Source organism: Pyrgilauda ruficollis, unplaced genomic scaffold (genome assembly GCF_017590135.1).
Source record: "Pyrgilauda ruficollis isolate IOZ18807 unplaced genomic scaffold, ASM1759013v1 scaffold16, whole genome shotgun sequence".
In the NCBI taxonomy this organism is placed as follows: Eukaryota; Metazoa; Chordata; class Aves; order Passeriformes; family Passeridae; genus Pyrgilauda; species Pyrgilauda ruficollis.
Window position 1 is genome coordinate 4,276,411 of NW_024514764.1, and position 27,282 is coordinate 4,303,692.

Sequence of the window (27,282 nt, forward strand, 5' to 3'; positions counted from 1 at the left end):
CTGCCGTACCCTGCAGGGCCGTGCGGGGTACAGCGGGACAGAGCGGGGTAGAGCGGGTCCGTGCGGGGTAGAGCGGGACAGAGCGGGGCAGAGCGGGGTAGAGCGGGGTAGAGCGGGTCCGTGCGGGGTAGAGCGGGACAGAGCGGGGTAGAGTAGGGCAGAGCGGGGTAGAGCGGATCCGTGCGGGTCCGTGCGGGACAGAGCGGGTCTGTGCGGGGCAGAGCGGGTCCGTGCGGTGCTATTCGAAGTGGAGGGGTCGGAGCCGCCCGGAGCGGATCGGAGCGCAGGGGCCCGTGCGGGTGGAAGCGGAGGGTCGGTGCGGAGCTGTTTCAAGAGGAGGGGTCGGTGCCGCCCGGTTCGGAGCGGCGGGCCCTGTGCAGCCCGGTTCGGAGCGGAGGGGTCGGTGCCTCTCTGCTCGGAGCGGCGGGCTCCGTGCAGCCCCGTTCGGAGCGGCGGTCTCCGTGCCGCCTCTCGGCGGAGGCGGCGGTGGAGGCCGCGCCCGCCGGGGAGTGACGGCGGCGGCACTTCCTGCGGGCGAGCGGCGGCGGAGCCGGAGCCTTTGTGCGGGAGCGGGAGGAGGGTCCCCGCGGCGCCCCGCGGCCCCGGGCGGGCGGGCAGGAGCGGAGGCGGCGGCGGCGGCTGCAGTGCGGATACCGGCAGGGGAGCCGCTTCCCACGCCTGCACCGCCGGCGAGCTCAGAGGAGGCGCCGCCGCTCCGGCCACCAGGTATTTACCGGCGCCTCCGCTCGCCGGGCCCGGCCGGGCGCGGAGCCGTGCAGCGGAGCAGGGACGGGGACCGGGGACAGGGGGAGGGACAGGGGCAGGGACAGGGACAGGGGCAGAGACAGGGGACAGGGGCAGCGGCGGCGGCGGCAGATCCGCCTGGCCGGGCCCGGGGCACTTCCCCGGCGCTCGGAGCCTCCCGGGGCCTGCCCCGCACTCCCCCCGCACAGCTCCGCACTCCCGCCGCACAGCTCCGCACTTCCCCGCACAGCCCCGCACTGCTCCGCTCTGCCCCCCGCACTGCCCCGGCCGCCCCCCGCACCCACCGAGCCGGGCACAGAGGCCGGGGCTGGGGTAAAGCTGCCTCGGCGTTCTGGGCTCGTCACGGAGCGGTCATAACCCCGCCGGGGGAGATAAAGAGGGTTTGGGGCTGCTCTCCCCACAGCATCATCACTTCGGGGAACTCACTTCCCTTCGGGGGGCTCTGCCCGCTCCTCCCCCGGGTCGCCAAGGGTCGCTGGCTGGGAAAGGAAGAGATGCTAAAATTGCCCAAAAATCTCTGTAGCAAGAAGCTGGGCTTCTAGTGACAGGAGCGAGTCCCCATGGGGAGAGCAAAGCAAGGCTTTACACCGTCATTTAATAGTGCTTTTGAAACTCCTTGCCTCGTAGGTTAATTTCACTGGCTTGTTGTTTGTGTTTTTGTTTTTTTTTTTTTCCAAAGATTGATCACAATCTAGGAGTTTAAATCCTCTTTGTGTACTTGGTGGGATGTTGATGATACAAAGATGACAGAGTTCAGCATTTCCACGTACAGCCCCAGAACATTAAAACGTTCAAATTGAATAGGTCCTCAATAGGCAACAGGCAATATTAAAATGTCTTTGCTCTTCAGATCTCTCTGACAAAGGATTTGGGATCTGTCTCTCATCTCTTTCTTGCACCATTTTCTTACCCAGGTTGTGTTTTCTGTTTACAAGCCTGAAGATGGCTGCTGCTGCTTCCTGCAATGTGGAAGAAGATGAGAGCCTGAAGGGATGTGAACTCTATGTTCAGAAACACAACATCCAACAGATTCTAAAAGAATGCATTGTAAACCTCTGTATAGCAAAGCCAGACCGACCCATGAAGTTCCTCAGAGAACACTTTGAAAAATTAGAAAAGGTCAGTGATTTTCAGGTGACATTTTCCATTTATAAAATGAAAAAGATTGTTTAAAGATTTCAAATGTTTTGGTACTTTTTTTTTTTCTTTCAAATTTTAAATGACCACACAACTGTGAAAATATAAACTGTTAAGAGAAAAAAAGCCCCAACCCTTCATTTGTGGATGTCTACTATAACAATGGCTATAGTTTAGAATTTTTTGTGCATAACACCAAGATTATAATATCTCATCAAACTGCATTTGTTAAAAATGACCCAAATTGGTTGTGAGGCATGGTGCCCTGAACTTTCATCTCTTGAAAGAACCTGCCTGTGGGTGCAAAAGATGTTGTTTATTCCATTGTCAAGTGGTGGGGTTTTCCCTTCCCCTAAAACTGACCAAAATCAGGGCGCCAGCAAGTTCTCAAAATCTCTGAGCAGTTTGCTATTTAACTTCACTGCTCTCTCCTGTCTGCAGTGCCTATCCAGGATCCCCTGGCAGGGGATGCATCAAGACAGACCTCACTTACTGTGACTGCCTTCAAAGGCAGTGCAGAGAGGGGGAAACATTTTAGAGCAACCCCAGACAAATTCTTTCTAAAGCCTAGGGGTGTCTCTGCAGGAAGAGCACGTTGTGTGAGCAAGTGTTGTTGTAGGCTTGAGAGATAAGGTTTAGTAGTTTCAGTCTTCAGGAGTGAATAATACATAAGGCTGATGTATCGCCAGTGATGTAAAACATTTATTACATCTTACTCTCTGCTTTTCAGTTTCATTTTTCTTTAGGTGAGTATATGCCAAGTTCGTGTCGTTTTAAAAAAATGCAAATATTGCATTTTGGTGGCAGCTTGGAACATCAGAGAGGGGTAGAAAGTACAAGGTGGTTTGTAATTGTATTTGATTATTGTGAAAAAGAAACAGTCTCTTAACTCTGTATATTCCAAACTTCTGACAGCCAAGATCCATTTTGAGAGAATCAAAATTGTTGAATTTCATTACTGTGTTGTGAATTATTACCCGTCTTAAAGTGGAATTTTGGGCTTTTTGAAAAGAAGGATAAACTCCATTCTTGGGAAAAAAAAAAACACCATTAAAATATGCTGTGGTATTATGGAATGTGCTCCATTGCTGGAGGATTTCTTGAGGAGCTGTTCTGGGGGAGTTTGGCTTTGTTGACGTTATCACAGCACACACACCTGAGACAGGAGGGCAGCTCCTACCCTTGAGAAATGACATCTTCTTTCATGTGATCTCCCCTTATTTCCCAAAGAACAGCAGATCCCAGAGTTCTGTAGGACATCAATCAGGATGCCAGCACAGGAGCTGATGGATATCACTTGGCTCAAAATGGAAGATGATTTAGAAACATCAAGGCATCGACTGCAGGGAATATTGTGCTTGCTGTGGGAGGACACAATCTTGGCACTGCCTCTCCAGAGCAGCCTGGGGGCTGAGCCTGCTGAGCCTGGAGGCTTTAGGCTCCTTCTGGAGGTTTCCAGCACTGTAATTCTTGTTCCTACAGCAGTTTGACTCCCTCATTGCCCAGCCATCTCCAAGGACTTCCTTGGGATAAATTGCACTGTGAAGGATTTTCTGCTGTAGAATAATATTTTGACTTCGTTGTTTGCATGAGAACAGTTAAAAGGAAGACTTTTAAAGATAGAAAAATCTTTCAATAAGTTTTATCCTGTTTTTATACGCTTGTCATATACAGGTAATTTGAAGAATCCTAATGGAATTGTGAATTTAGCAATTGTTCATTAGATTTTTGTGAATATGCAATACTGACGTGCCACATTCACTATTAGCTCCTTTAATTTGGTCCTATGTAGGGAGAGGAGTGAAAATCTTTGGGTTTAATAATGATTTTCTAAACAAAGTCATGCATTTTTCCACCTAAGTGTGGTATTGTGGGCTTATTTTCCAAACTCGTTGAGATAAACAACACATTCCACTGAAGAGAGCAGTAGAAGAACAGTTTATCTGTCAAAAACACACGTGGGAAGTTCAGAGATGAAGTGTAGGATATTTTTCAAGTGGTTAAAAAATGAGCTTGTGGAAAACAAGTAGATCTTGATCCACCTCAATGTACTGGAGCTACCACAGAAGGGAATAAAAAAAAAAAATAGAAGAGTGTGTTTAATTTTGCTAATTCTTAACTCATAAAATCAACTCATAAAAGCAAGATTTATTATGATATGCAAGATCAGAGCGGATCATAAATGCTTCTCAGCTTCTGATGACATCAGAGTTGGGTCCATTGCCTTCAGCCTGCTGCTAAATGAGGATGGGTCAGGGGCTAACCCTGACCCCAGCACACCCCCAGCCCAGGTGTCGTCCTTAGCTCTACCACAGCAGGAGCAGGTTTGTTTTGGCAGGAATTGGAGAGAGCAGAGCCAGCAGTGAGGTCGTGCTCAGGGACTGTCCTGGGCTAGTGCTCAGCCACTCTTCATCCACAGCATGGACATGGCCTGAGAGGGCTGTAAAGGGAGAACATGAATAAATACTTCTGAATAAAGTACTGGAGACTGAGGTTTGATGTTTGATGTTTGATTCTGAAGGAGTGCCAGTTTCACAAAGAACACTCCCCCCAAAGCCTTTCTAAATGCAGCTTATTTGTATCAAGTACCGTATCAAAAACCATTACTCTGAAAATAATTGTGGGAAAACTTTAATATACATTTTTCTGTTCATTTAATCCTGGCAGGACCTGCTTAAGTTGCCAGTAATTGCTGGGAATCAGCCTATGTTTCTATATTCTGAAAGTTTGCAAGTTACTTTTATATGCTGTGACCTATGGACTTCAAGATGACATCTACTCTGATCACATTAACAGTTACTTTGTAAAACATCTGTGACATGCCCTTGAGCACAGAAAATAGTTGAAAACAGTTTAGGTACTTTAGAATTTAAAACCTGTGATATTTCCTTTGAACAATTTATTTTACGTTTCCTTCTGACTGCATAGATCTTGGTGGATGGAGTGAGGAAAGTCTTTCCCTTAGGGATTGTAATTGGGTTTTTTTGGAGTGAAGGAATAGATGTTAGCTAAGAAACTGGCATTATTTTAACAGCTGTAATTTAGTCCTGTTTGCTTAAGGACTAAAGGAGGCATAGCAGAAAAACCAGGGAACCCATATTTTATCTCTGGCTCTTACGTTATATGAAAAAGTCAATTACTGAGAAATTATGGGCAATGCTTTGTATTTTTAGCCATACTGAGACTGCAAAAATTTCACAGTGTCAGGCTGTTTAGTGCCACGATTATGTGATCAAAGGTGGAGTTGTCTTGCCAGGCTGAGCTCAGCTGTTCCGCAGCAAAGAATGGGAATAAAGAATAGAACTAATGAAGAAAATGGCACAAAAGAAGAGGAAGCAGCAGGAAACCGCAGGACGTGTTTAAAATGGCTTTGCTGAAGCCATTTTAACGTGGGGTATTTTAGAGCAGGGCTGAGCTGGGCTTTGCTGGGCTGAGCTCTCTCCAGCCCCCTTCTGTTGCCCTCAGCACATGCAGAAAACCCTGCTTGATCTAATAAATTACCGCCGGCGGATCGGCAGTGTTGTCTGGATGCAGGCTGATGCCGCATCCTCACGGTGCCGTCGGAAGGGGAATTTTGGGAAAAGCCAAATTTGGAGCAAAAGCCCCGCGGGCCAACAGCGCTGCCCCGCGCCGCGCCACCTGGCGGCGCCGGGCGGAACTGCACCGGGCGGAGAAAAGGGCGATAAAACATAAATGCAAAACTCTGCTGGCAAAATACAGACTTTTATACTTTATTTACCTGCCACAGGGAGTTTCAGCAACAAAGCTACTCGAGCATCAAAGGTTGAGCACCAGGCTCTTCTTCTGCGACAGTAGTGTCTCCCCAGTATTTGTATTTTATCACAGAAAGAAGTCCTTTGATCAATAATTTCCACCAGAACCTGTCTAAACTGATGAAATTAATTCTTAAAAGTACGGGATATTATTATGCAAAGTATAACTCACTGCTTTCTTCAGATAAGCTGGAGATAGGTTATGGATTTGAGGCAAAATCACACAGAGAAAATCTATACAAAAAATGCATTAACTAAGCAGTTTTATAAAGCCCAATAATAATATTGTTCAAAGCTTGCCAAGCAGTTGGGTGGTATCTCCGTGGTGGTCAGAAGTGTTGGTAAAGCGTGCAGGAACATACCTGGGATGCTGAGAGAAGCACAAGAGTGGGAGCACCAGGTGCCCTGGCTGTGTGACCACTTCTGAGCTGCTTGGGCAGCCTCTGTCCTGCCTCTCCCCTGAGATCAGTACTGGGAAGAGCTGATGAAAAGCAGCTCAGGTGGGACCTCTGTGATTGCCAGAGGCAGCCCCAGGCAGTGTTGTGACAGTTTTCTTGGAAGAGGTAAAGGAAAACGAGGTGAATTTTTAAAGCCCTCCTCAGGCAAACTTTTCTACATGCAGGGAAGGGTGGAGGATGAAGGGAATAAGAGCAGAAAGAGGAAAAAAAAGCTTTTTCATTAAGAAATAAAATTGGTTATAAGTAAACCTATGCTCTTATGAGCTTGAGTGGAACATATTAGAGCTGAGCTCCCTGTTCACTTTGTGTGTCCACAAGTGTGAGTGGCTTTCCCAGTCTCAGAGCCAAAAACTAACAAAACCAGAGTGCAGTGATGGAACATGGAGGGAATTCTGCCTGGAAGATGTCTTTGTTCCACATCTCAAGCTCCCCTGTTTTACATTCATCAGGTTACTTAATCCACTTTTATGTGGGCTTGTCTCTTCTTACACAAGCTATGCGTGCATACATTGTTATTTGGCTGGATTTTAAGAATCAGAAGGGCTGGCTATGATTCTTTTTGATTATATAAGCTTTTGAGTATCAAAAATAGGGTCTGTGTTTTGTAACATAACCTCTCACTTTGCTGTGAGGCGTATGTAAGAAAGTAGGGAAGAGGTGGTGATGGGTTGAGATGCTGAAGACACTGCTGGGGGGAAGACAACAAGTGTGAACAAGCTGCAGGAGGTAAAACAATGGCAGGAAAGGGTCTGAGGAAGGTCAGCCATGCAGCTGGAGTGCCATCGGAGTAGGTGGATTGTTGGCAGGAGCTTTTTGCCTAGACTGGAAATTGCGAGTGAGAAGAGATGCAGAGAGGCCATGGAGGATGCAGAAATAGTAATCAAAGTGGAGGATAACTTTGGAGGGGGTAAATACCTTGGTAGGATAGTAGGGAGTGCATTTAAAGATATTTATTAGAATTGCTGTAGAAGAAAAGGTAGCATGGAGCAGGGGGAAGGCAGTGGAACAATAATTGGGATTGTGTGAATAACAAGGCTGAATTGATCACAAAGATTGTCTGTCCTGGCAAAGATAAGACTGGAAAGAACATTAAGATCTCTGAGATTTTTTCTGCTTTTAGTGATGGCATCAGTCAGTCCCATGCTTCCAGCAAAATGAAGGGCTTTGCCTTTGGCCTTTATTGGTTGCTGTAAATCATCAGCCCCAAGGAGTGGTGAGGGGTGTTAGAAACCCTCCTGGATTGAGAGCATCTCCTCTGGGTCAATTCCAGTGCAAAGAGAGATTAGTTACCTGTGCATGAACCTTCCTGCACATTTTCTGTGAATAATCCAGGTCTGCCAGGCAGAAAAGTTTATGAATGTGCCTGAGGGGGAAAAACCATTTGGAGTGTACTTGGTGGTGTTGTTTTTGAATGCAATGTGTACATTGTAGGAAGCAGAGCAGAGGTACTGAGATTTGATATCAAATGTCTGACTTGCTTTTAAAAGTCTTCTTGGGATGTTGTTGTAAGGCTGCACAGTGATTTGGAGCCCCCTGAGGTGCTTTCCTTCCTTCAGCTCATCTGAGTTTTTAGGTAGTGACAAAGCCTGAGAGGAAGTGAATTTCTGTTTAGAAATGCTCCAGCTGACAGGGAAGAAAGCTTCTGGTTCAGGACGTGTGTGTGCTCTGGAGCAGTGGTCTGAAAGGAAGGGTAAACCTAGAAACTGTCTCAGCATTGAGCTGCTTCACTTGCAATGCTTCAACTCATTAAAAGTTCATGGAAGCGTTATCTGGGGGAGATGCTGAGGACAGTATGCTAAATTTCCGTGGTTTATACCTCAGCCTCTTGTAGCTGAAAGTGGGCATTCAAAAGATAAATTAGTTACTTCAGTTGTCTTTATTGGTTCTTTCAATCTGAGGCAATGATCAAAGGCAGTTACACTGTCTTGCTGCTGTGCCTTCCATGTGTTTTCTCATTTGGAGGTGGACATAATTGGACAGTATGATTATGAATTATCAGTGCCATCCAAAGAGAGAGAGAGAGAGAGAGATCACTTGTTGTCATGACAACAAAAGATGATGAGGTGTTTACTTGAAGCTGAGTTCTGCACAAGGATTCACATCAAGCCGCATCTGAGGACGGGTGTTTGAAGAACTCCTCTTGAGACAGTTCATTGCTCCTCTCAAACATTTGCTGCATTTGTGCAGTTTTACCCCAGGATATGTGGAAGACGTCTCTCTGAAAGCTCAGCCCAGGAGAGAGCAAAGGCTTTTACTTGCAAAAGGCACGCTCTAGTTCAGGAATGGGGATCCTTCCCAGACTGCAGACAGCGGCGTGTGGAAAAGCCAGCCAGTCAACTGCCTGCTGTTTGTATAAAAGGAGTTTGTAGTGAAGAGACTTCCTTTTAAAATGAATCACACCGTAACTCACTTTTATAATCCTTTAAAATCTTTTTGGCTTCTAAAAGTATTTGAGTTTAAGAGCATGCTTTGTAGTATTAATTTTACTCACTGAGCTTCCTTTTGTATATAAATCTGTGCTGGGGCGGGGGAGATATTATTTATTAATTCCTTGGAAGTGGCTTTTATGCAATGTGTACTGGAGAGAGAAGAGTGTTTTTTATATTCAAATGTGGCAAACTACTACTCTTCTCTCTGAGTAAATATGCTCTGGATAAAAAGAACTGTGTAACTGCTACACACCATTAGTTATCTACAACAACTGCCCTCTTGTTGTACTTGCCTTTTAGTTAAATTTTAGCTGGTATTCTTCAGAAAGGTCTTTACTGCCTTTCAGTTAAGCCCATGACGAAAGTGAATTTGGTTGTGTTCATTTAATATAGTCAGAGACCACTAACGCTATCAGAGATAGGCAGTCAGTAATGTTATTTGAAATTATTCAGTCATAGCTTTAGTTTTTAAACACTAGATATTAAATATAATTGTAATGTATAGCACACATTTGTACTTGAAATATTTTGCTTGATTGTAGTTTAGGAATCTAGAGACAGAGAGGAGTAAGGAAAAAGTTGATGAGAATGCTGAAATAGTATTTGCAGTTCTTACACTATAGGAAAATCTAGCTGAGTGATTTTTTGCATAGCTAGTGCTGCTATTTGAATGTGAAATTAAAAAGTTTCCATAAGGATTTAATACATCTGAAATTCTAGATTTTTGGTTACAGCACTGAGGTCAACTGTATTGTGGTCTGGGAGTTTTGGGGTTGTAAGCCAAATTTAAACCCCAATTGATCTCAGAAAGAACTTGGCACTTTGAGGCAGGTCAAGATCTTGAAAAGTCAGATCTTTAGCCAGCCCTCTACATTTTATCTCTGAGCTTGTCCCCTAAATATTTCAGTAATGCCTTCTTCAAAACAAGAATGTGTGACTTGTTACTTTGAGTCATGCAGCATGGGAAATACTGTTCAGTTATTTATTTCAAGTAGCAATAGTGCATCAAGGACTGGTGTCAGAGGTTAATGAGAAGGGCAGTGTCAGTCATGGTGCAGGAATTGACTGGAATAAGACCAGGAGAGACAGGTGGCATGATGGATTTGATGTAAACACCAATGGCAAAACATATATTAATCATCCCTTTTTCTTGCAAGCTTGGAAGTTGTGAGCTCGTGCCAGTTTTCTGTACTGCCCTTTTCTGGTGCCATACCTGATGAGCTGTGGATAAGTCACTTCCTCTGTCAGTGGGACCAGCTGGTGATGTTGGTGATCTGCCACTCGTGCTGGTGCTCCCAGATGCTCCCTCCTCCGCTCGCTCCCGTCCTAGCTCTGAGTGGAAAGTCTCACTGGAAATTTCCTGTAGGACAGAGGCCAGGTCCTGGCATTTCTGCTGGAGGAATGTTGGTTTATGGGGTGTGCAGGGAGCTCAGCATTGCTGTGTTTTCTTTTGGGTAGCCTGCAGTGCTGCAGAGCTGAGCTGTCTGAAAAATGCTGGGGTTGTTGAGGGAGTCATGGGGTGATGGCCACGTGCACATCCCTCAGCATGGCCCTGGGGCTACCAGCTGTGGGGTTTGCCTACACAGAGGAGATGGCAGCAGATGGAACTCTGGGCCACTGCTGCAGCAGCCAGCTTGCCTCCTTGCAGTGCCTGTGCCCTCCTGCTCATGCCCTCTGTTTCCTGTACCAGGGAATAGAATTTATGGTCCACCCCACCTCCAGTTCTCCCCTGCCTTTAGGCAGGATCAGTGGAGATTGGGATGAGCCAGCCCCAAGGGCTCTGGGGGAGCAGCAGGGACACTGAGTGTGTTGTGGCTGAGCTGTGCCAGGGGTGAGGAGGAGGGCTGGGTCTGAGGAGACATCCCCCATTCCTTTGACTGACAGACATGGATGATGCAAAGGGAATTTTACTCCTTTTTGCTTTCCCTTGAATCTGAGGAAGCTGAGGGATAGAACACAGGGGCTCTGGGAAAATGCTGTAATTATGCGTAATCTGGTTTGTCTCTACCCTTTGGAAGTCAAATTCAGTGTATGAATTGACAATCTTGCAACTCTGACCTCCTTTCTTGAAGGTTTTCTGTACTGTTCTGTGCTCTTGTTACTCTCTCTTGAGGGATTCTCACAAGCATGAAATTTGGAGAATAACCTCCCTATTGGCCAGCTGGTGCTAGGCCAGTCATCATCTTTCATAGTCCTCTGGAGCCTACCTTGGATCCTATTTGCTTGGAAAGAGTCCCATTGCTTATAAATCAGTTGTATGGCAGAAATTCTGGAGTAGGGAGCATCTTTGTTGTTTGTGGTGATAGTAAGCTTGCAAAGCAGAGCAAGATGAAGAAACCAATCTAATATATCAATGTGTGACTTCTGACAAGTTGTTTGTACTAGAGACAACGACATGTACAAACCAACTGAGAAAACAGCAGCTGTGATGTTGGAGAGTAAGCAATGGAAGTTTTGCTTTCTCAACCAGGAGTAGCTGCAAAGATACGCCTGCACTATATATACATTGGTTTCTTTTGTGTAAGAAAGAGTTGAACAGGTCAAATGCCTGTACACACATTGGAGTTAATGCTATTCTCATTACATCTGTAATTTTCTTTCAGCAGCGCAAGCTGACCGTCACCCAAACACAGACGTGAAAGGGTTGCTGATAGCCATAAAAGAAGGGCAAATTGACTACATCCATGAGTAAGAGATGTTTCATTGTCTCTTTCTGCCTCGCAGGAAGAATGCAAGCAAATCCTGGCCCGGCAGAAGTCCAGCTCCCAGTCGGATTCCCACGACGACGAGATCTCCCCGCCGCCCCCCAACCCGGTGGTGAAGGCGCGGCGCCGGCGAGGGGGGGTCAGTGCAGAGGTGTACACTGAGGAAGATGCTGTTTCCTACGTCAGAAAGGTAACCTGGCTCCACCTCTCTGCCTCTCAGATGTGCAAGGCAATCGAGTGACTCGTGTTTTGCCCCTAATTTGGACTCCTGGGCCAGCCTGGAGGTTGGTGTCCTCATGCTGCTGCGAGCAGGGCTGACCGTCTTCACACTCAAGGTCTTTTTCTGTCTCCTTGACTGAGGATTTTCCCCATCAATGGGATTTCAGTGTTCACTGTTCCCTCTTTTTTGAGATGTGCTGCTCATCTGTTTCCCTGTCTAAGAGGGTCAGTAATTCTCAGCCATTTTCTTGATAGTCACTTCTTGATAGTGGCTTCAGCATCTTCGGAGTTTGATCAGAACCTCTCATTATTGCAAGACAGCTTTTCTATTGCTGCATTTCCTGTTTGTTTTTTGTTTTTTTTTTTTTCCAAAAGTCAGTTCTACCTCAAGTTTTGTTTAATCTAAGTAATTTAGGTTTCCTAGACCACTCAGGAATGTATTTACCCTGTTGATTAGGTACCACTTAACCCACTGAATTTTGGAAGTCTTTTGACCATACTTGGGTGATTTTGTGTGACCATTGTCTTTGAAGAAAAGCCAATCCCAATTTAGATAATTTCTTCACTAGGAGCTCTGTTTTGGGCTTCTCTCTTTTTAACTGCCTCTTTTCACAAAAATATCTAGCTATGTTATATCTTCAATATCTCTTAATAACTCCACTTTTTTTTTTTTTTTTTTTTTTTTTTTTTTTTTGACACTGGCTAAATCTTTCAAAGATTATTGAAAGAGAGACATTACAATAGCATATGTCATGTTTGTTTAGGGAGCCAGGCTGAAAATGTATTTCATAAGGTTGACAGATGCTACTAATGTGCTTTTGTGCACGCCTGGAGTAGCTTTAACTCAAAGTGCTTTTTCTTTATGGGAATGCATTTTGTCAGTCACTGTTTTTTGGCAGAATGCTTTTTGCCTTCGCAGTCAGATGTGCTTTTGTCATCTGCTTATGATACAAGTTCACTGGCTGCTCTGGGGGTTTCTGTCCCAAGAAGAAAAGAATTAGGAGAGCCATTCATCCTAAAAACAAGTGTGTAAGAGTATTCCTGGGGCAGTTAAATAATGTTTGCAAGTGTGTGGTAAATTTTAACAGCACTGTGGTCAGGCTATTAATGAATGCCCTGCACTGTTAAAAAACTTGTGTGATACTTCAGAAGCCACTTTAAAACACTTCTCTTTCTGTGCGTTTTGCAATATTCTCCTAAAAAACTTCCACGAAGAGATACCATTTGTTTCTGCTTATTATGGGTTCCATCTGACTCTTCTGAAAATCAAAGGAAACATCCCTTCCCACTCCCCTGAGCAATTCTTTTATGTTTATCATGGAACCTGAAGTAAACTTTGTTTTCTTCATTTCTCAACAGTGGTGTCAGTGAGCCCTGACAGTAGCGTGAGTAGGCAAGAACCAGAAGCAGCAATACAGATCATATTCTGTGTGTTCTTTGACTAGCCCTGTTATGATTTTAATTTCCTAGGAACTGACTGATCTTAAATAATAATAATTTAGGGGATAGTTTCTTGTACAGCTACAGATGCTGAAAGGAATACAGAACTAGCACTGGGAGGATTTGTGTCAGTGCTTTTTCTTCTGCCATAAGCAAATGAATCCCATGGTGAAACCCATGGATGTGTGATTTCTAGAACACAGAAATAAAAGGAGACACTGAAAGGACAAATTATGGAACAAATTTAAAAGAGTAAAAAGCAAGGCAAAGGTTGTGTTAGACTATTGCAAACAGATGGAATTTTAGATAGTAGTCAGGAAGAACTGCTGGCTTGAATTCAGGTGTTGGATAGAAACACATCTGGGTTATAAGCCAGTTTGAAGGATCCCTTGAAGGGGTGAGCTATAGCATGAGTAGTGCTAGAGGCAGTGAAATGAGTTATGTCCCTGGAGAGAAAATCAAAAGAGATTTAGCTTTGTGATTTGAGCAAGCACATGGCATGGTTTCATTCTGGGGAAGATCTCTGTGGAGGGTTAGTTCATCCTTGAACTAGAGAAAGCAATATTTGTCAACACATCTGACAACACAGTTAACAACTAACAGAACAGGAATCTTGCTCTAAAGAGGGTGATCAGCTTGAAGAGAACATCCAGTAATTATTTGGAAGAGTGATGTAAGAAATGGCCAAGTGATTCTTACCAGCATTTGGCTTTGGTCAGATGCCTGGTCACACCTAGAGAATCTCTCCTGTGTTTTCTGTGTCCCTGCCCCAACAAACCCACAAAGCCTTGTGACTTTCACTGCTGCAAATTTACACTGAGAAAGGCTAGTCAATCCTATTTCATAATCAGACAGAAAGGCTGGAGCTGTCTTAGTGATCTGATTATTTACCCTTTTGGCTCATCAGCAGTAAGCTGAGCTGGTGTATTCTTAATAGAGCAAGGGTTCAGGTCTGCAATTCAATCCAGTGCTCCTCTGATAGGGTAAAAACCAAGAATAAGATACTGGCTGAATTTAACACTGAGAAATTTAAGCTTTTAGATCAATTAGATCAGGTTTCACTCTGATACAAACATGCAGTTTGTACATGTGTACTTCTCTAGACTTAATTGGAGTAATCTGATAACTGCAGCAGCCAATACAAGAGAGGTCTGAAGCCAGTTTAGCTTTAGATCTTCACAGTGCAGCGTTTCCCTGTGAAATAAATCTTGATAATTCTTTGTGGGAACTGGTTCTACATCAGTTTTACCCTTTGAGACATCCTTCTTTTGGTTGGATGGGTATTCCTGCCTTTCCAGGATGAAGGAAGGAAAAATACCTGTGCATCAACACAGGCAGTAACTTGCAGATACACTATTTCTAGCATAAGAAAATGTGAGAGCTAAATGCCCCTTATCAGAATTTTACTGTGCAGTAATTGAGACCGACAAACAGGTTTTTATTTTCAGATTGCAATAAGGTTTATTTAACGCTTAAAACTTGTGCTATGCTTGATTCTGTCCTGTTATAATTAAACTATGAAGGAAAATCACATTATCAAAGACAATGGATATCTTTGACAGGTCATAATTTTGTTACAAATTTCTTGTCTCTCTCCCAGTCTTGGAGTCTCTGACAGGAGAAGATACTTGGCAAACAGAGAGAGACATTATCTACTGATATCTTACCTAAATGGTTACCAAAATGGGAAGTTAGCTTTCCAAAGTGGAAATACTCCTGAATTTCAACTTTTATTTTGAGCAAATTCATGCACAACAGGACTTTTGACATCTCTCCAGTTAACGAATAAAGACCTCTTCATTCTCAAGTGGAAGTTCTGCTTGTTTGCCAGGAAGCCAAGGCACAGGATTTGACTCAAGTGGGCCTATCAGGAGCTTGGTTCCTTACGCCACAGACAGTACTGAAAAATATGATGTATTCAACACACTTTTACTTTTTTCCTAAAGAAATGTTTCTATTTTCGCAATTTTCACAATTGCTTCTGATATGGGTTGGAAGGAAGAGGAACATAAAATACATTTTCTTCAGTCCAAGATATTTGAAAGGAGACTACACAGCTGCCAATATCTCCTAATTATAGTATTTTATGGATACCCTTCTCTGCAGTCATCCCTGATCTTATATTTCCTTTCTGAGTGTCATTTTGAGAACAGAACTTCTTATCCTCACATTATCAAAACTGTAATTTATTACTTTCTTAGTGGCTTTATATTATAGCCTAATCCTGTCTCAGTGCCTGAAATCAAATTACACCCATTTTCTTGAACAGTGGAATTTTCTGTAGATGTCACGATTTGTGAGGAAATACAATCAGGCATGTAATTACCTTTCATTCTTTTCTCTACAGGTTATTCCAAAGGACTATAAAACCATGACTGCTCTGGCCAAGGCCATCTCCAAGAACGTGCTCTTTGCTCATCTTGATGACAATGAACGAAGGTACGAGGGGCTTTATGATTCAAGACAATTCACAGCTTGCTGTGAGGACAAGAAATTAGATTAAATTTCATCTCAGGGTCCAGAACTGCTCCCAGTGATGCATTTGAGTCACACTAGATGCACCCTCAGACATGCTCATGGTATTATGACAGGGTGAAAAAGGACAAGAACAGGTTAGAGTGTATTCAGACATATTTAATGTTTTCAGAACAGATGGGCCTGATAAACTTTATTCTAGATAACTTAATTAGCTAAAGCAATCTCAGAAGCATTTGTCTTTACTTCTGAAACTCAGGCAAGACAGGTCAAGTGCTGAGTAAGTGGGAAAGGAAAAGCATAATGTCTGTAAAGAGATAAAAGGGAATGACAGGTAAATTGTTTTGCTCTTGGTAAAACTGGAGCAAACAAATTATGTATAAGCACCTGAAGGAGACCAAGGAGTTCAGTAACAGCCAATCTGACTTTTAAAGGCTTGAAAATATCTTTCCAGAATTGATAGCAAGCTGTACAGCTGGGGGAGGCACAAAGGAGGTCAAACAGCTCAACTTCCAGTAATGGTTTTGACATTAATGTTTCTGATGGGTTCATAGAAAAACCCAGTGAAGTGTGTCTTTAGTGAAACCAGCGTGGAGTCTGTGCAGCACTGATGGAATTATACCAAACAGCAGGTATCACTGCTCCATCATTCCAGTGGAAAGGTATATTGGAGAGTTGTTCTGCTTTTCACCATTATTGTCATTCATGGCCTCAGTGGGACAGGTGATGAGTGTTGAATTTTTAGCTGACATGAAGATGGGAAGGGCTGCTAAAACACGGGGAGACAAGGGTAGCATTCAGAATTATGCTGACATGTTGAAGGAATGTTCTAGTAAAAGCAGGATGGATTGACACTGAGCCAAGTGCACAGAAGTATTCCTTAGGCAGGAAAAACACCTTTATGACTATAAGACAGTTTTGGTAGTTCCTTGGAAAACTATGTGGAACTTATTGTACCTCATGGTCTGAATAATAATCACTAATGTTAAGCTTTTTTTTGAAAATACTAATGTTTTTCTGGGGTAACTAAACAGAACATGCAAGATGTCTCAGTGTTGGAAAGATTTCAGCTGGAACACAGTGTCCAGTTTGGGCACTGCACTTCAGGGAAAAACAGTTGGAGGAAATCCATGGAGCAGTGGTGGGAATGATCCAGACCTAGATAACATCACTTCTGATGGGAGAATGGGATTGCTTGGCCTCCAGAATAAAAGCTGGGGCAGAGGGATGCAATAATAGCTTATAATTGCATGTGAATAATGCTATATGAGTGATAAACTGCTCTGTGGGCCAGAGGGTAAAGAAAAACAATTTTAAAGTGCAGTGGGAGAGAGTCAAGCCAGACCCAAGAGGAGGTCTCTGATTGCCTGGGTAGGTTGTGGAGTCTCCACCACTTGAGGCCAGGTTAGACTGTGGTCTGCCAGCAAGGACAAGATCAGCCCTGCCTGGCAGCAGGTGAGGCTCACTGAGCTCAGCAACTCCTCACCAACCCCACTTTTCTGTGCTTCCATGGTTAAAAAAGACAAAAACTTTCTCTACACTGGTGGTTTCAGTTCTGGCAGAATGTCAGCAGCACAGTCCCTCAGTGGGGCTACTCAAATGCTTGCAGTCAAAGCACATTCCAAGAGTGCAAATTTTGCTCCCTCTCACAGATGTTTACACAGTTTAATTACTTTCCAGTCTTAATGACATCATGTTAACATGCAGATTTCTGGAGTAATTAGAAGAGGATGAAGTTTGCACATTTCTCCTAGCATTTTCACCCACAGAGGAGAACTCTTGTACAGAACTGCTGTAAATCCTGATTATACTGTCAGCATGCTGATGTGACAGGCACTGAAAGGATAGGTTTTTGGGCTGGAAAAAAGGACATTTCAGTAATTCGTTATCAAAATAGGGTGAGAGACAAAGTCTGAAGGACAAGTGCTTTATCTTACACTGTGCTGATTGCACATCATGATTATGGTCTCTCCTGTCTGTTCCCTGTGTCCCATTTTCCTCTGTTCTGTCATGGATTTATGTTCAGAGTGAAGAGACCAGCACAGACTCCCCTGTGGGTGCTGCAGGTGCATTTTGGACTCTTTGCTTTTGCAAAATAAGTCTTGGCCAGGTGTATTCTGCCTCTGCTGTCAAAAGATTCAGGAGCTCCTGGGCTGTGCACTGGAGCATGGCCAGGTACAGAGCATTCCCTGCTCAGGGATGGGTCCAGAGGCCTCGTGTGAGCCTCGTGATGAGCACAGCAGGGCACAGCTGACATCAGGAAAAAGAAAAGAGCTCACAGAAGGATGCATATTCTGCTCTGCAGACAAGATTGAAATGAAGGAATAAATTGGCATCATGCTCTTACCCTTGTCTGGTTGCATTTGTCAAGTGTGGAGAAGTCAGCAAGTCAGAGCATACCATTGCCATCACTTCCAGTCTGCATCTTCTTAATGTAAATATGTAGCTCAGTGAAGTAAGTGGTAAAATGCTTCATTTGGGCTCTTGGAGTGGTAGAAAATTGGGTAAGGTTATTTTCTGTGCTGCAGTGGTGGTGTTTATTGGCTTGTGTTTGTTTTCCTCAGTGCTTTCTACACTGAAGATATTATCATTGTTTTATCTCATTTCATGTTTGACCAAAATGTAGGAGGTGTTCAGGTGGGGGAAGGCTGGACTAGCAAGTTCTCATTTACATGGATGACTCTTACATTTTTTCTTTCTTCAAAAATATATTTGTGTTAGCCTGCTCTGACTTGTGTTGCACTTGCTGCTTGGCAGCTGTGAAACTTAAGCCCTTATTTATAAAGGCAGAGTGTAGCATATAATCTCTGTGTCAGATATTCCTTATGAAGGGCTGGTTGCATGAGAAATCATGCTGAAGTTAAGGTAAACAAGTATCTTTTTGCACTGGTGTTGGAACTATTTTTCTTCAAGTCTTATTTTAGATCACGTATTTCTCTGTGCCATGCTTCAGACAGTTCTGCCATCCATGTCCTACACACACAGAGTCTCTGGTGTAAAATTACACTGAAAAGTGCAAGGAAAGGGAAACGTAACTGCAACAGTACCAAAAGCAGCAGAGCTAGTTATCAGCAACTTCTGCCAAGATGTTCAAGAGCTGCTAACATTGCAGAGAGCAGTGCAGCTCTGTGAAGTGACGCGGCACGCCGCTGTTTTCTCGTGGGACTTGGTTAAACTCTGGAGGAAGGTCCTGGTTCTCTCAAAGCCAGTGCCAAAATGCCCACTACCTGAAGTGGGAGTGTGGTTTTAGCTGTGAGGAGCTGCTACTTATTTGAATTTGGTTTGTCTTGAGGGGAATTTCCTTGCTGATCTTATCCCTTCTGGCTCTAAGGCGATCTCACGATTCAGAGCCACTCTGAAGATGATTTAGGGTTTGCACCAGCATCCCCCCTTCTTTTGGCCAGTGCTGCCTGGGAGTTTTGCACGTGGGGGAGGCTGGTGGGGACAGTGCTGTGCCTCTGCTCTGCTGCTCTGCCTCTGCAGCCACGGAAGGATTCCTGTCTGTGCACAGATAGAATTACACCCATAACTTGGCAGCGTTCTATTTCCTCTCCCACTCCTGGATATCCAGCAGATTAATGTCCTCCAAGGCCTCCTAGTTGTGAAATGGTGTATAAAGTCAAAATTGGTGACAAGGGGCCAGTCTGAGTGACCTTTTTCTGACCTCTTCTGATTAATCTCTTCTAAGCCAGCAGTGTAGCTATGAAGATTTTTTGTTGTTCATCACGTAGTGCTGGAATACAAGCACACCCACTTGGCTCTGCCGTGATGTAAAGGAGATGTTGAATTGTAAAGGAGAATCAAGAGGAAGAAATTATTCATTTTGCTTCTGTGGATAAAAATAAAAAGTCACTTTTCATCATTTCATTGACAGGACGTTGTGTCTCTACTGGACAGGGGCAGTGGGGAAGTTCAGAGGTGAGCTGCTGTGGGAATGGAGGCTGGACCCAAAGCTGATGATTGCCAAGGAGGAGAAGGAAATATAACTGAAATAACCAGCAGGGGAGAGAGCAGGGCTGAGAGCAGCAGGAGTGTCACTCCTGCTTCCAGGATGTCACCAGTGCCAGTCTGCTCTGCTGAGTCATGAGCCACATCTGTCAGTCCCTGTGCAGAGGCTCAGTGGCCTCCTGACCACATAAAAGGAAAGGTTAAATGTTCACCACATCTGTGTGTAAATGCTATGTCAGACTTGTTCATCAAGGAGTAAAGAGAGTGGATCAGTGTTTAGCTAATGTAATTTTTGGAAGCATTTGTTACTAATGTACTGCCTTACAGGCAGCTGTAAGGCTTGCAACAGCTTTCAGAATATTTTGGCGTATTTTATTACTTGCATTATTAATAAATTGGTTTATTTGAACAGTATAATGGTGTGAAACAGCTTTCAAAGCAAAGGACACAAAACGGTATTTAATGGTTTTACTAAAATGTTGAGCTCTTTTGAAGACACAAAAAAACCACCAAGAAATGAACTTGAAGGCTGCATGTATTTCAGCAGTACACAGCGTTATATTTACTATTTTGTGTTTCCTGCGTGGCTAAGGTGGGAAGATAAAGAGCATTTTTTAATACCTGTGCTTGTTGGGACCAAGATGTAAAGATGAACATTGGCACTGTGCAGACCAGGTTTCTCAGCCTTACCTTACTTACCATTTTTGTTGTTCTCTCCTCTCCCCAGTTGCTCCATGTCTTGCTTGTTTATTTAAATTTTTCACAGCAATGGGATATTTTTGAGTCCTGTTTAGGATGTGAGACTGTAATCAGTGGTTTCTTTCCTGCAAAAGTGCTACTTTGCCCATGAATTTTCACCATGTATTTAAGCTGTTGGTCACCCCTCCCTTAATGTTCTTAGCTGTTGTGTCTTTACTTTCAGTATATCTATTTTCTCAGACTATTTCTTCAATTTGTAATCATTTTACATCCTAAAGTTTTTTGAAGTGCCTGCAGCTCTTTTGCAGCAAGGTATTGTTTTCAAATTCAGAAAACACACTTTTCATCTGGGTTACTAATGACTTGGGGTTTCTTTCAATACAGGCATAAATTATCATGAGAAAAGTGGCTTTCCATAGCTAACAAGTGAATTTTAGTTGTTCTCCTGTTGATCTCATATTGAAATCTTCTTGAAACTTGTGGTGATTAGTGAATTTCAAGGACATTATTATTGCCATGAGCTTTATTCACTTCTGCATAATACCATGTTTTATTAAAGCTCTGGCTGCAGGCCAGCTGCAAAGCCTCATACATGTGGAGGAAACCTAAGAAGGCACCATTCAGGAGCAAGAGATTTTAGAAACAGGATGCCACAGCTATGACATATTCATTACACATCCTGTGTTTGCCTTGCATTTGTAACTTAAGTCTTTTGTCAAAAAACAAACACAGATTTAGCTTCTGCCTGTGCTTCATATATGCCTACAGTGTGCAGAGCAGTGCAAGAAAAATTGCACCTTAGATAGAAAACTCAGGGTATGGTTCCACCATTGATTTAAGCTGAATTCTGAGCTGTACCAAAGGATGGAGTAACAGTGAGTGCCAGACCTTGGTTGCATGTTCCTGCTGCTCTCATGGGCAGGTGAGCCAGGGCAGCTCTCTGGAAGGTGATCCTCCCCTGCTGGGTTATTTTCAGCCAGAGCAGGTCCTTCCTTTCACCCTGTGCCTGGCTGCCAGGATGCTTTGGCAAGGGGAAGGATGGAGTGGGCAGGGCAGGATCTCCCCTGGTGGCAGCAGCAGGGGCCCAAATCAAACTAAGGGCTGGCAAAACAGCTCCTTAATTTCCATTCTAGTCACTGGACAAGGCTAAGGATGGAAATAGATGTGTGGCTACGTCTTTAATAAGCCTTGCCAAGAATACCCAAGATCTTGAGCTAAACCACTGGGAAGATGAGGGATGAAAAGAAAGAATAAGAGATGAGAGAGAAATTGCACAGTGAGGCATGGCAGTGGGGGCTGAAGGGCTTTGCTGATCCATAACATGGCTTCCTTCAGTTACATTACAATTTTTTTGGTGACCAGAGTTAGATACTTCACCATCCTTTTTGGGGGTAGCAGAAGAGAGAGGAGATGCAGCATGATCCCAGTGTTGTGGAGATGCATCCCATGAGGGTTTGTAAAGGTGTGAATGCCCCACCTGTGCTGGAACTTCAGGAGATTGCCAGCAGACAGTGGTGGCTTGGGGGCAGAGGAAGTGTGAATATATATTCAAGATATATTGTGCATGTGCAAGAGGTCTGGTACTGAAGGAACTGGTGCAAATCTCCTCACTGTTGTGGGAGATTTTTTCCTACTCATCAGTGGTACTGGATGATTGGCCTGTCCTGTGAATTCTAGTAGTAAACAACCAAAACGAGGAAACTCAGATTTACCAAGGCACGCTAAACAAAGCTTTTATGCTTTGGGTAACATCAAGCTATTTTCCAGGTAAACTACCTTGCAATCCATCTTTTCTTTGTGCCTTTTGTGCCTTGTTTAAGGCCTTGATTCCTCATGGTGTTTAAAAGTGTGCTGTTTAACTGTGAGTTGTTCCATTGGCTGGCTGTGGATGTCAAAGGAACTATTCATGTATTTAAGTGGAAGCACACTCAGTCTTGCTGAATTGGAGTTTGCCAATGAGGAATACTACTTAAACTAGAAAAAATTACAGATTTTGGAGACAAGAATCATCTGGCAGCAGAGATGGAAATGAAACCAGGTAGAGTTGCCCAGCCGTTTGGAAAATAAATGATCCAATTCTCCATTGAAGGATTAGCTGTGAATTTAGCACTGACTTTATTTTCCAGTACATCCATCTCATTTGTCCAAGAATTATTGTCTTTAATTACCATTGTGGTGCCTGCAGGCAGCAGTCTTTAAATTAGTTCTGCAAAGTTGTGCTCTCAGCAGTCACCCAGAGATTTTATCTGCTTTGGTACCAATCCCCTTACAACAGCCTGACAGCATCAGCAGAATGCACTTTTTGTGATGTCAGGATTTGGCCTGGTAGGTAAGCTACTCTCTTAAACAAAACTAAAAGCACACACATTTGGTATTTATGGATATTTTTATCTCGAGAAACAAATACTGTCAGTTTGTAGCTTTTTAGGGGTTGTGATTCACCCTCAGTGTTTTGTTAGACAGTTTATATTCTTCATCACAAATGCTGGCGGCGCCATGCCTAATGGGGGTTATTTTTAATTCTGCATAAAGCACTGGTTTACATATGGGCAGTATGTCACCCATTCTGAAAAACAGAGTTAAAGCAGAGAAGTTATTTACATAAATCCGTTTTAGATCTTGAAAAAAATAGCCTGAGGCAAATAGTATTCATGCATGCTCGTGAAACAATCTTGAGTCTAAACTTATCTCTCTATATATAAAACAGAAAAATTATGACTACTGCTGAATTTAACGGGCCTTGTAAAATTTTTCTACCACTGCAGTATACATGACTGTGCCTTTGTGTGCTTCTTTACACAACAATTAGCTGGCAGTGGCTCTGCAAATACATTACTCAATGCTAAGGCTTTCCAGAATCAAACACAAAGGTTAAATAAAAGAACGTCCACTCTTCTCAGCAAGTCTTTGTCTTCTGCATCAGAGCAGCTGGGAGCAGTAATTTGTCTTTGTGCAGGGATGAACGAGGGTTTATTTCAACTACAGCTCTTTAAAATGCTGCTTCCTTTCTTTCAGCCCCCAGAAGGGTTGGTAACCTGTCACCAGTTACTGCTGCCCTCTGACTCTGCCCGAGGTGACTGATTCTGCAGCCTTGGGCTGTGAGAGCCTGCTGCCTTCAGGAGGGATGTGACTGCTCCTGGAGGATCAGCTCTGTGATTCAGTTGCTTTGTTATGCATTTAGAGGAGGCTGTTCAAAGAGCTTAAAGGACCTGGATGTTCCCACTGATTGATATATAGTGGGAAGTGAATGTTTAACTCCTGTAAGGTTCTCTTGAAAATCCCCATTGAAAATCCCCACCTTGCATTCTGAGTGGTTAGACCTGTGTGTTTCCATGATGAGGTGATCTGCTTAGTAACACCGTGTTTGGAAAGGCAGGAACTGCCCTTCAAACAAAACAAAAAAAATTCCTATAATACTGCAAGATTTAATAGTGGGATTTTTCTTCTGTGTAGGAGAGAATTCAACTCAACAACCAGATGAAATTTCTCTGTCATTCCGGTGCACTTAATGGGAATACCAAGTGTACGTTATTTGACTGTTAGGCTGCTAACTCACTTTTAATGAAAAAAAAACCCTGACAAACCCAAACAATGATTTAGTTCTTGTTTTACAAGTTCCTTACTAAAGACTTTGACCTGAAGTACATCGCGTCTTGTGAGGTAACAGCTGGTCTATCATTGTTTTCAGAAAAAAGTAACAGTTGCTAAGATTTGGGGAAACAAAGATGGTCTTTGAATCAACTGGAACAGCTGTAAGAGACTGACACACCATGCACTGTCAGCTGCTAAATTCAGATATTCAGACTGCCCGAAACGGGATACTTTAACCCTTGGGCACCACCACATTCCTTTTCTCTCTCTTTTTCTTTTTTCAAAAAAAAGCAGATAAAGAATTTGGGTTTTCAATCTGCTTTTTGCTTTCAGAAATTAAAAAACAAAACAAAACAAAATCCCCCAAACGATCACTTTCTTTGTAGGGAGGTTGTCTTTTTTGTGTTTATTCAAGTTCTGATTTATAAATCATCCAAGGACATGCTTGTTGACAGCTGAAATTTGCATTAGAAAAGTATAATGTGCTTCTCTGTGTGGTGCATTAAAATGAAAATATAACAGTGCATATCCAAAAACCAGCATCAGATGCTATTTTAAGGCACTCAGCATCTTCCCAGTTTTGTATGTGGAGACTGTATTTAGTTAATTGAAGCAGAATGAAGGTGAATTTATCATAACTGGGAGGGAAAGGTAAGTGACAGCAACAACCTCTTTAAAAGACACATGTTAGATCCATGTGAAATCCAAAAGCTGGTGGCTGAAGTTGGGCACATCCAGACTGGAAAAGTTTAGTTTCTCTTTTTAGAGCAATCAGGGAACTGATCCATAATTTAAATTAGCTTGGGATGTGGCAGATTTTTCCATTGCTTGAAACCTTCAGATCAAACTTGGCTCTCTGCTCTTGCTGGTCCTCTCAGTACATTCTCAACTGCTCCAGAATATTGTGAGGGTTTGTTTTTGTTTTTGTTTTTTTTTTTTTTTCCAAAGATGGCAAAATGTGATGACATGAAAATTTATTTCACTTAAAGAAGAGTCAGCAGCCATCTCTTGCTAACAAAACACTTGTATGACATCGGTCCTCCTGAAAGCCAAGCTTACAACGTGGAGCCCAGCTGACTTTTGGATGTCTGAAACAGGCACATACTGGGACTCTTGCTAGGCTATTGTTTCAGCTCACTTACAAAGGATGGGGTTTTATTTAGGAGCCTCTGAGATTCTGTGGCTGGTGCTGATGCTGTCAGGGAGGCTGTGCACAGCGTGGCTCCTCGTGTTGCTGATGGAGAGAGTGAAGCACCCACTGAGGGGCACCCAGAGCTGCCCAGGCCAGGAGTGCAGTGCTCAGCACTGAACACTCTCTTTTCTTGCCCAAACAGCCATACTGGCTCAAGCTTCTTCCTAAGACATTTTCTTCAGTATTTCCCAGCTTGACTTCTTCCAAAAACTCTTCCTGATCTAACCTATTTCCATGTGTCCTGCACTCCTAAGTCCTGATCCTGCACCATCTGAATAACTAAAAGATTGGCAATTATCATCACTGTTTGCAGGATCAGGCTTAGTTTATTCTGTTTGTAGATAAAACCATGTGAAAAAAAGTAGATTTGCACCCTGACCCCAGAGGATTTGAAATTTTGAAACTTTGCTCATGTGAGTGAATGTCCTAGAATAAAGGTTGAGACATGAATTGAGTAATTTTCCAGAGGTGATAATTGAGGTAAGCAGAATAAACTGCTCAGTCTGGAGCTTTAATTCTAATCAATAGGAAAACACTTGATAGTCTGTTACATATTTACAGTTACTACAAGGTCCACATAAAGGCTAGACCTGCTGACATCCCTCTCTCCATTTGCAGTGAAAGACCAAGTCTGCTGTCATTAAGCCAAATTCCAGCTCTGTTTTCCACATCTCTATATTTTTCATGTCTGATAGTCTGAGAGATCTATTTGTTGTGAAAGTCAGGGAGAAACAAGAGAAAGAAACCAGCAGATTTACATATATTCTGAATTTTCATAATTCATAACAGAAATTCATAATTTCTTCTTATATTATTCATTGTTGAAAAGATTTTAAAGGAGATTTTGCTGCTACCTTTGGATTGCTTACTTTTCGTTTCCCTAACAGAGGCACATCATTATTCTATGAGGTGAATGGGAATTACTTGTCAGTATCCAGAAATAGACTTTGGCCTTTTGACATCCTAATAATTCCCAGAACAGCCAACTGAACCTTCACCATGATAGACTGGATTTGCTATATTAAAATATTGTAGCAGTGCCCTGATTTCAAGTCCTGACAGTTTAATCACTGCAGTTGACCCATGTTCCTCATAGAGCTGCTTTCTGCAATGTGGTTACAACATCCATGCAGATTTTCCTTTGCTTTTAGAAACTTGGTTTAAAATAAAACTTTGCTTGTTTCGTCCAAGTTTACCTGCTGTTCTTTAATGCTATGAAATGTGTCATATTTCTTCTCTTATTTATTAAATCCTGTGCTTTGACTAGAACTTATTTCCAAGAATATTAAATTATTGTTCTATTATTAGAGCACAAGGTTTGATTCCTTGACAGGTTGACAAGAGCTCTGGAACACTTTGCAGGAGCAGCCCTTCCTAATCAAAACTGTCCTCAGCAGCATCAGTCAGCTTACCCTGGTACCAAAATACAGTTGAAATGAAGCTGCTCAGTTGCTCCAGCAGGGTGTTGTGGAATCTGGGACTTAATTCTCTCTTTTTCACAGTCACCCCCCCCTCTACCCTGACAGTGACATTCAGAGCAGCAGCCACCAATGCTCTGCAGTGCCTGATCCCCTGCACACACGTCCTGGTTGAGCTGCTCAGACTTTCCAACATCTGTCAGGTTTCTTGGCCATCAAACACCACATCAGTACAGGCTCATGGCCATGTGTCTCCTGCCATTTGCTAGCAATAACAGATTGCATTTAGACTACAAAGACAATAAACCTGCTAATTTGCTGCACCTTGCAATCTTACTTGTACTGCAGGTTTATTTTTCTCAGCCTTCTGAGTGCTTCCATTTACTGTGCTCTTTGGATCCTTGGCTTCTTTCCTCTTCTGGTTTAGGATGTTAACCAAGCACTCAAGATCACTTTAACATGCTCAATTTGGCTCTTTTTAATTACCTGAGCTGTGTGTCATTGTGTCAGAAGATTTAGATTTCTTTTGCAGCAATTTGCTGTGAAAACAGTTACCTTACAAATACAGTTATTTGTGTCTGTGAACTATGTGCTTTTAGAATAGCTTCATTTTCAAAGGATGCTTTCATGGAAAACAAGGTGAAATTATGTGGGAACAATGGAGATTCTGCAGACAATTCTCATAGGTAGTTCCTTTCTTCCTTCCAAGGCTTAGTGTTAGAAATCAGATTTGAGCACCAGAGATACAGGGAAAAAAAAACCCAAAAAAACCCCCCAGATTGATGTTGTATCCAGACTCCAGAACCATGTTCTGAAAGCCCACAGGTGAGCTGATGAGCAATTCATGTGAAGGTTACACAGAGCTTATTTCTGAAAGGTTTCTCCGCATTTCTTGTTTATCTGTTGTATTTGTTTGGTTGCTTTGTCCCAGTGCCGTAGTGACACCCTCTGGCAATGGCAGGATAGTTTCCTTGCCATTAGGGAGCTCTTCATCAGCAATCAGTGAGCAACCTCATGGGAAAGGCATTGGTGT

General features: G+C 43.2%; 1 protein-coding gene across 2 annotated transcripts in view; it reads left to right on the forward strand.

Moving 5' to 3' along the window:
- The first annotated feature begins 519 nt into the window (after positions 1–519).
- PRKAR1B (protein kinase cAMP-dependent type I regulatory subunit beta) overlaps positions 520–27,282 on the forward strand; it is a 92,492-nt gene continuing 65,729 nt past the window's right edge. Inside the window, exons 1-4 of one of the 2 annotated variants that reach the window (XM_041462503.1) lie at positions 520–726; positions 1,680–1,884; positions 11,287–11,457; positions 15,274–15,365. In XM_041462503.1, the coding sequence (XP_041318437.1) occupies positions 1,708–1,884; positions 11,287–11,457; positions 15,274–15,365 (440 nt within the window). In that variant the 5' untranslated portion in view covers positions 520–726; positions 1,680–1,707. The remainder of the gene's footprint in view (positions 727–1,679; positions 1,885–11,286; positions 11,458–15,273; positions 15,366–27,282) is intronic. The other variant, XM_041462502.1, reaches the window with a different exon arrangement.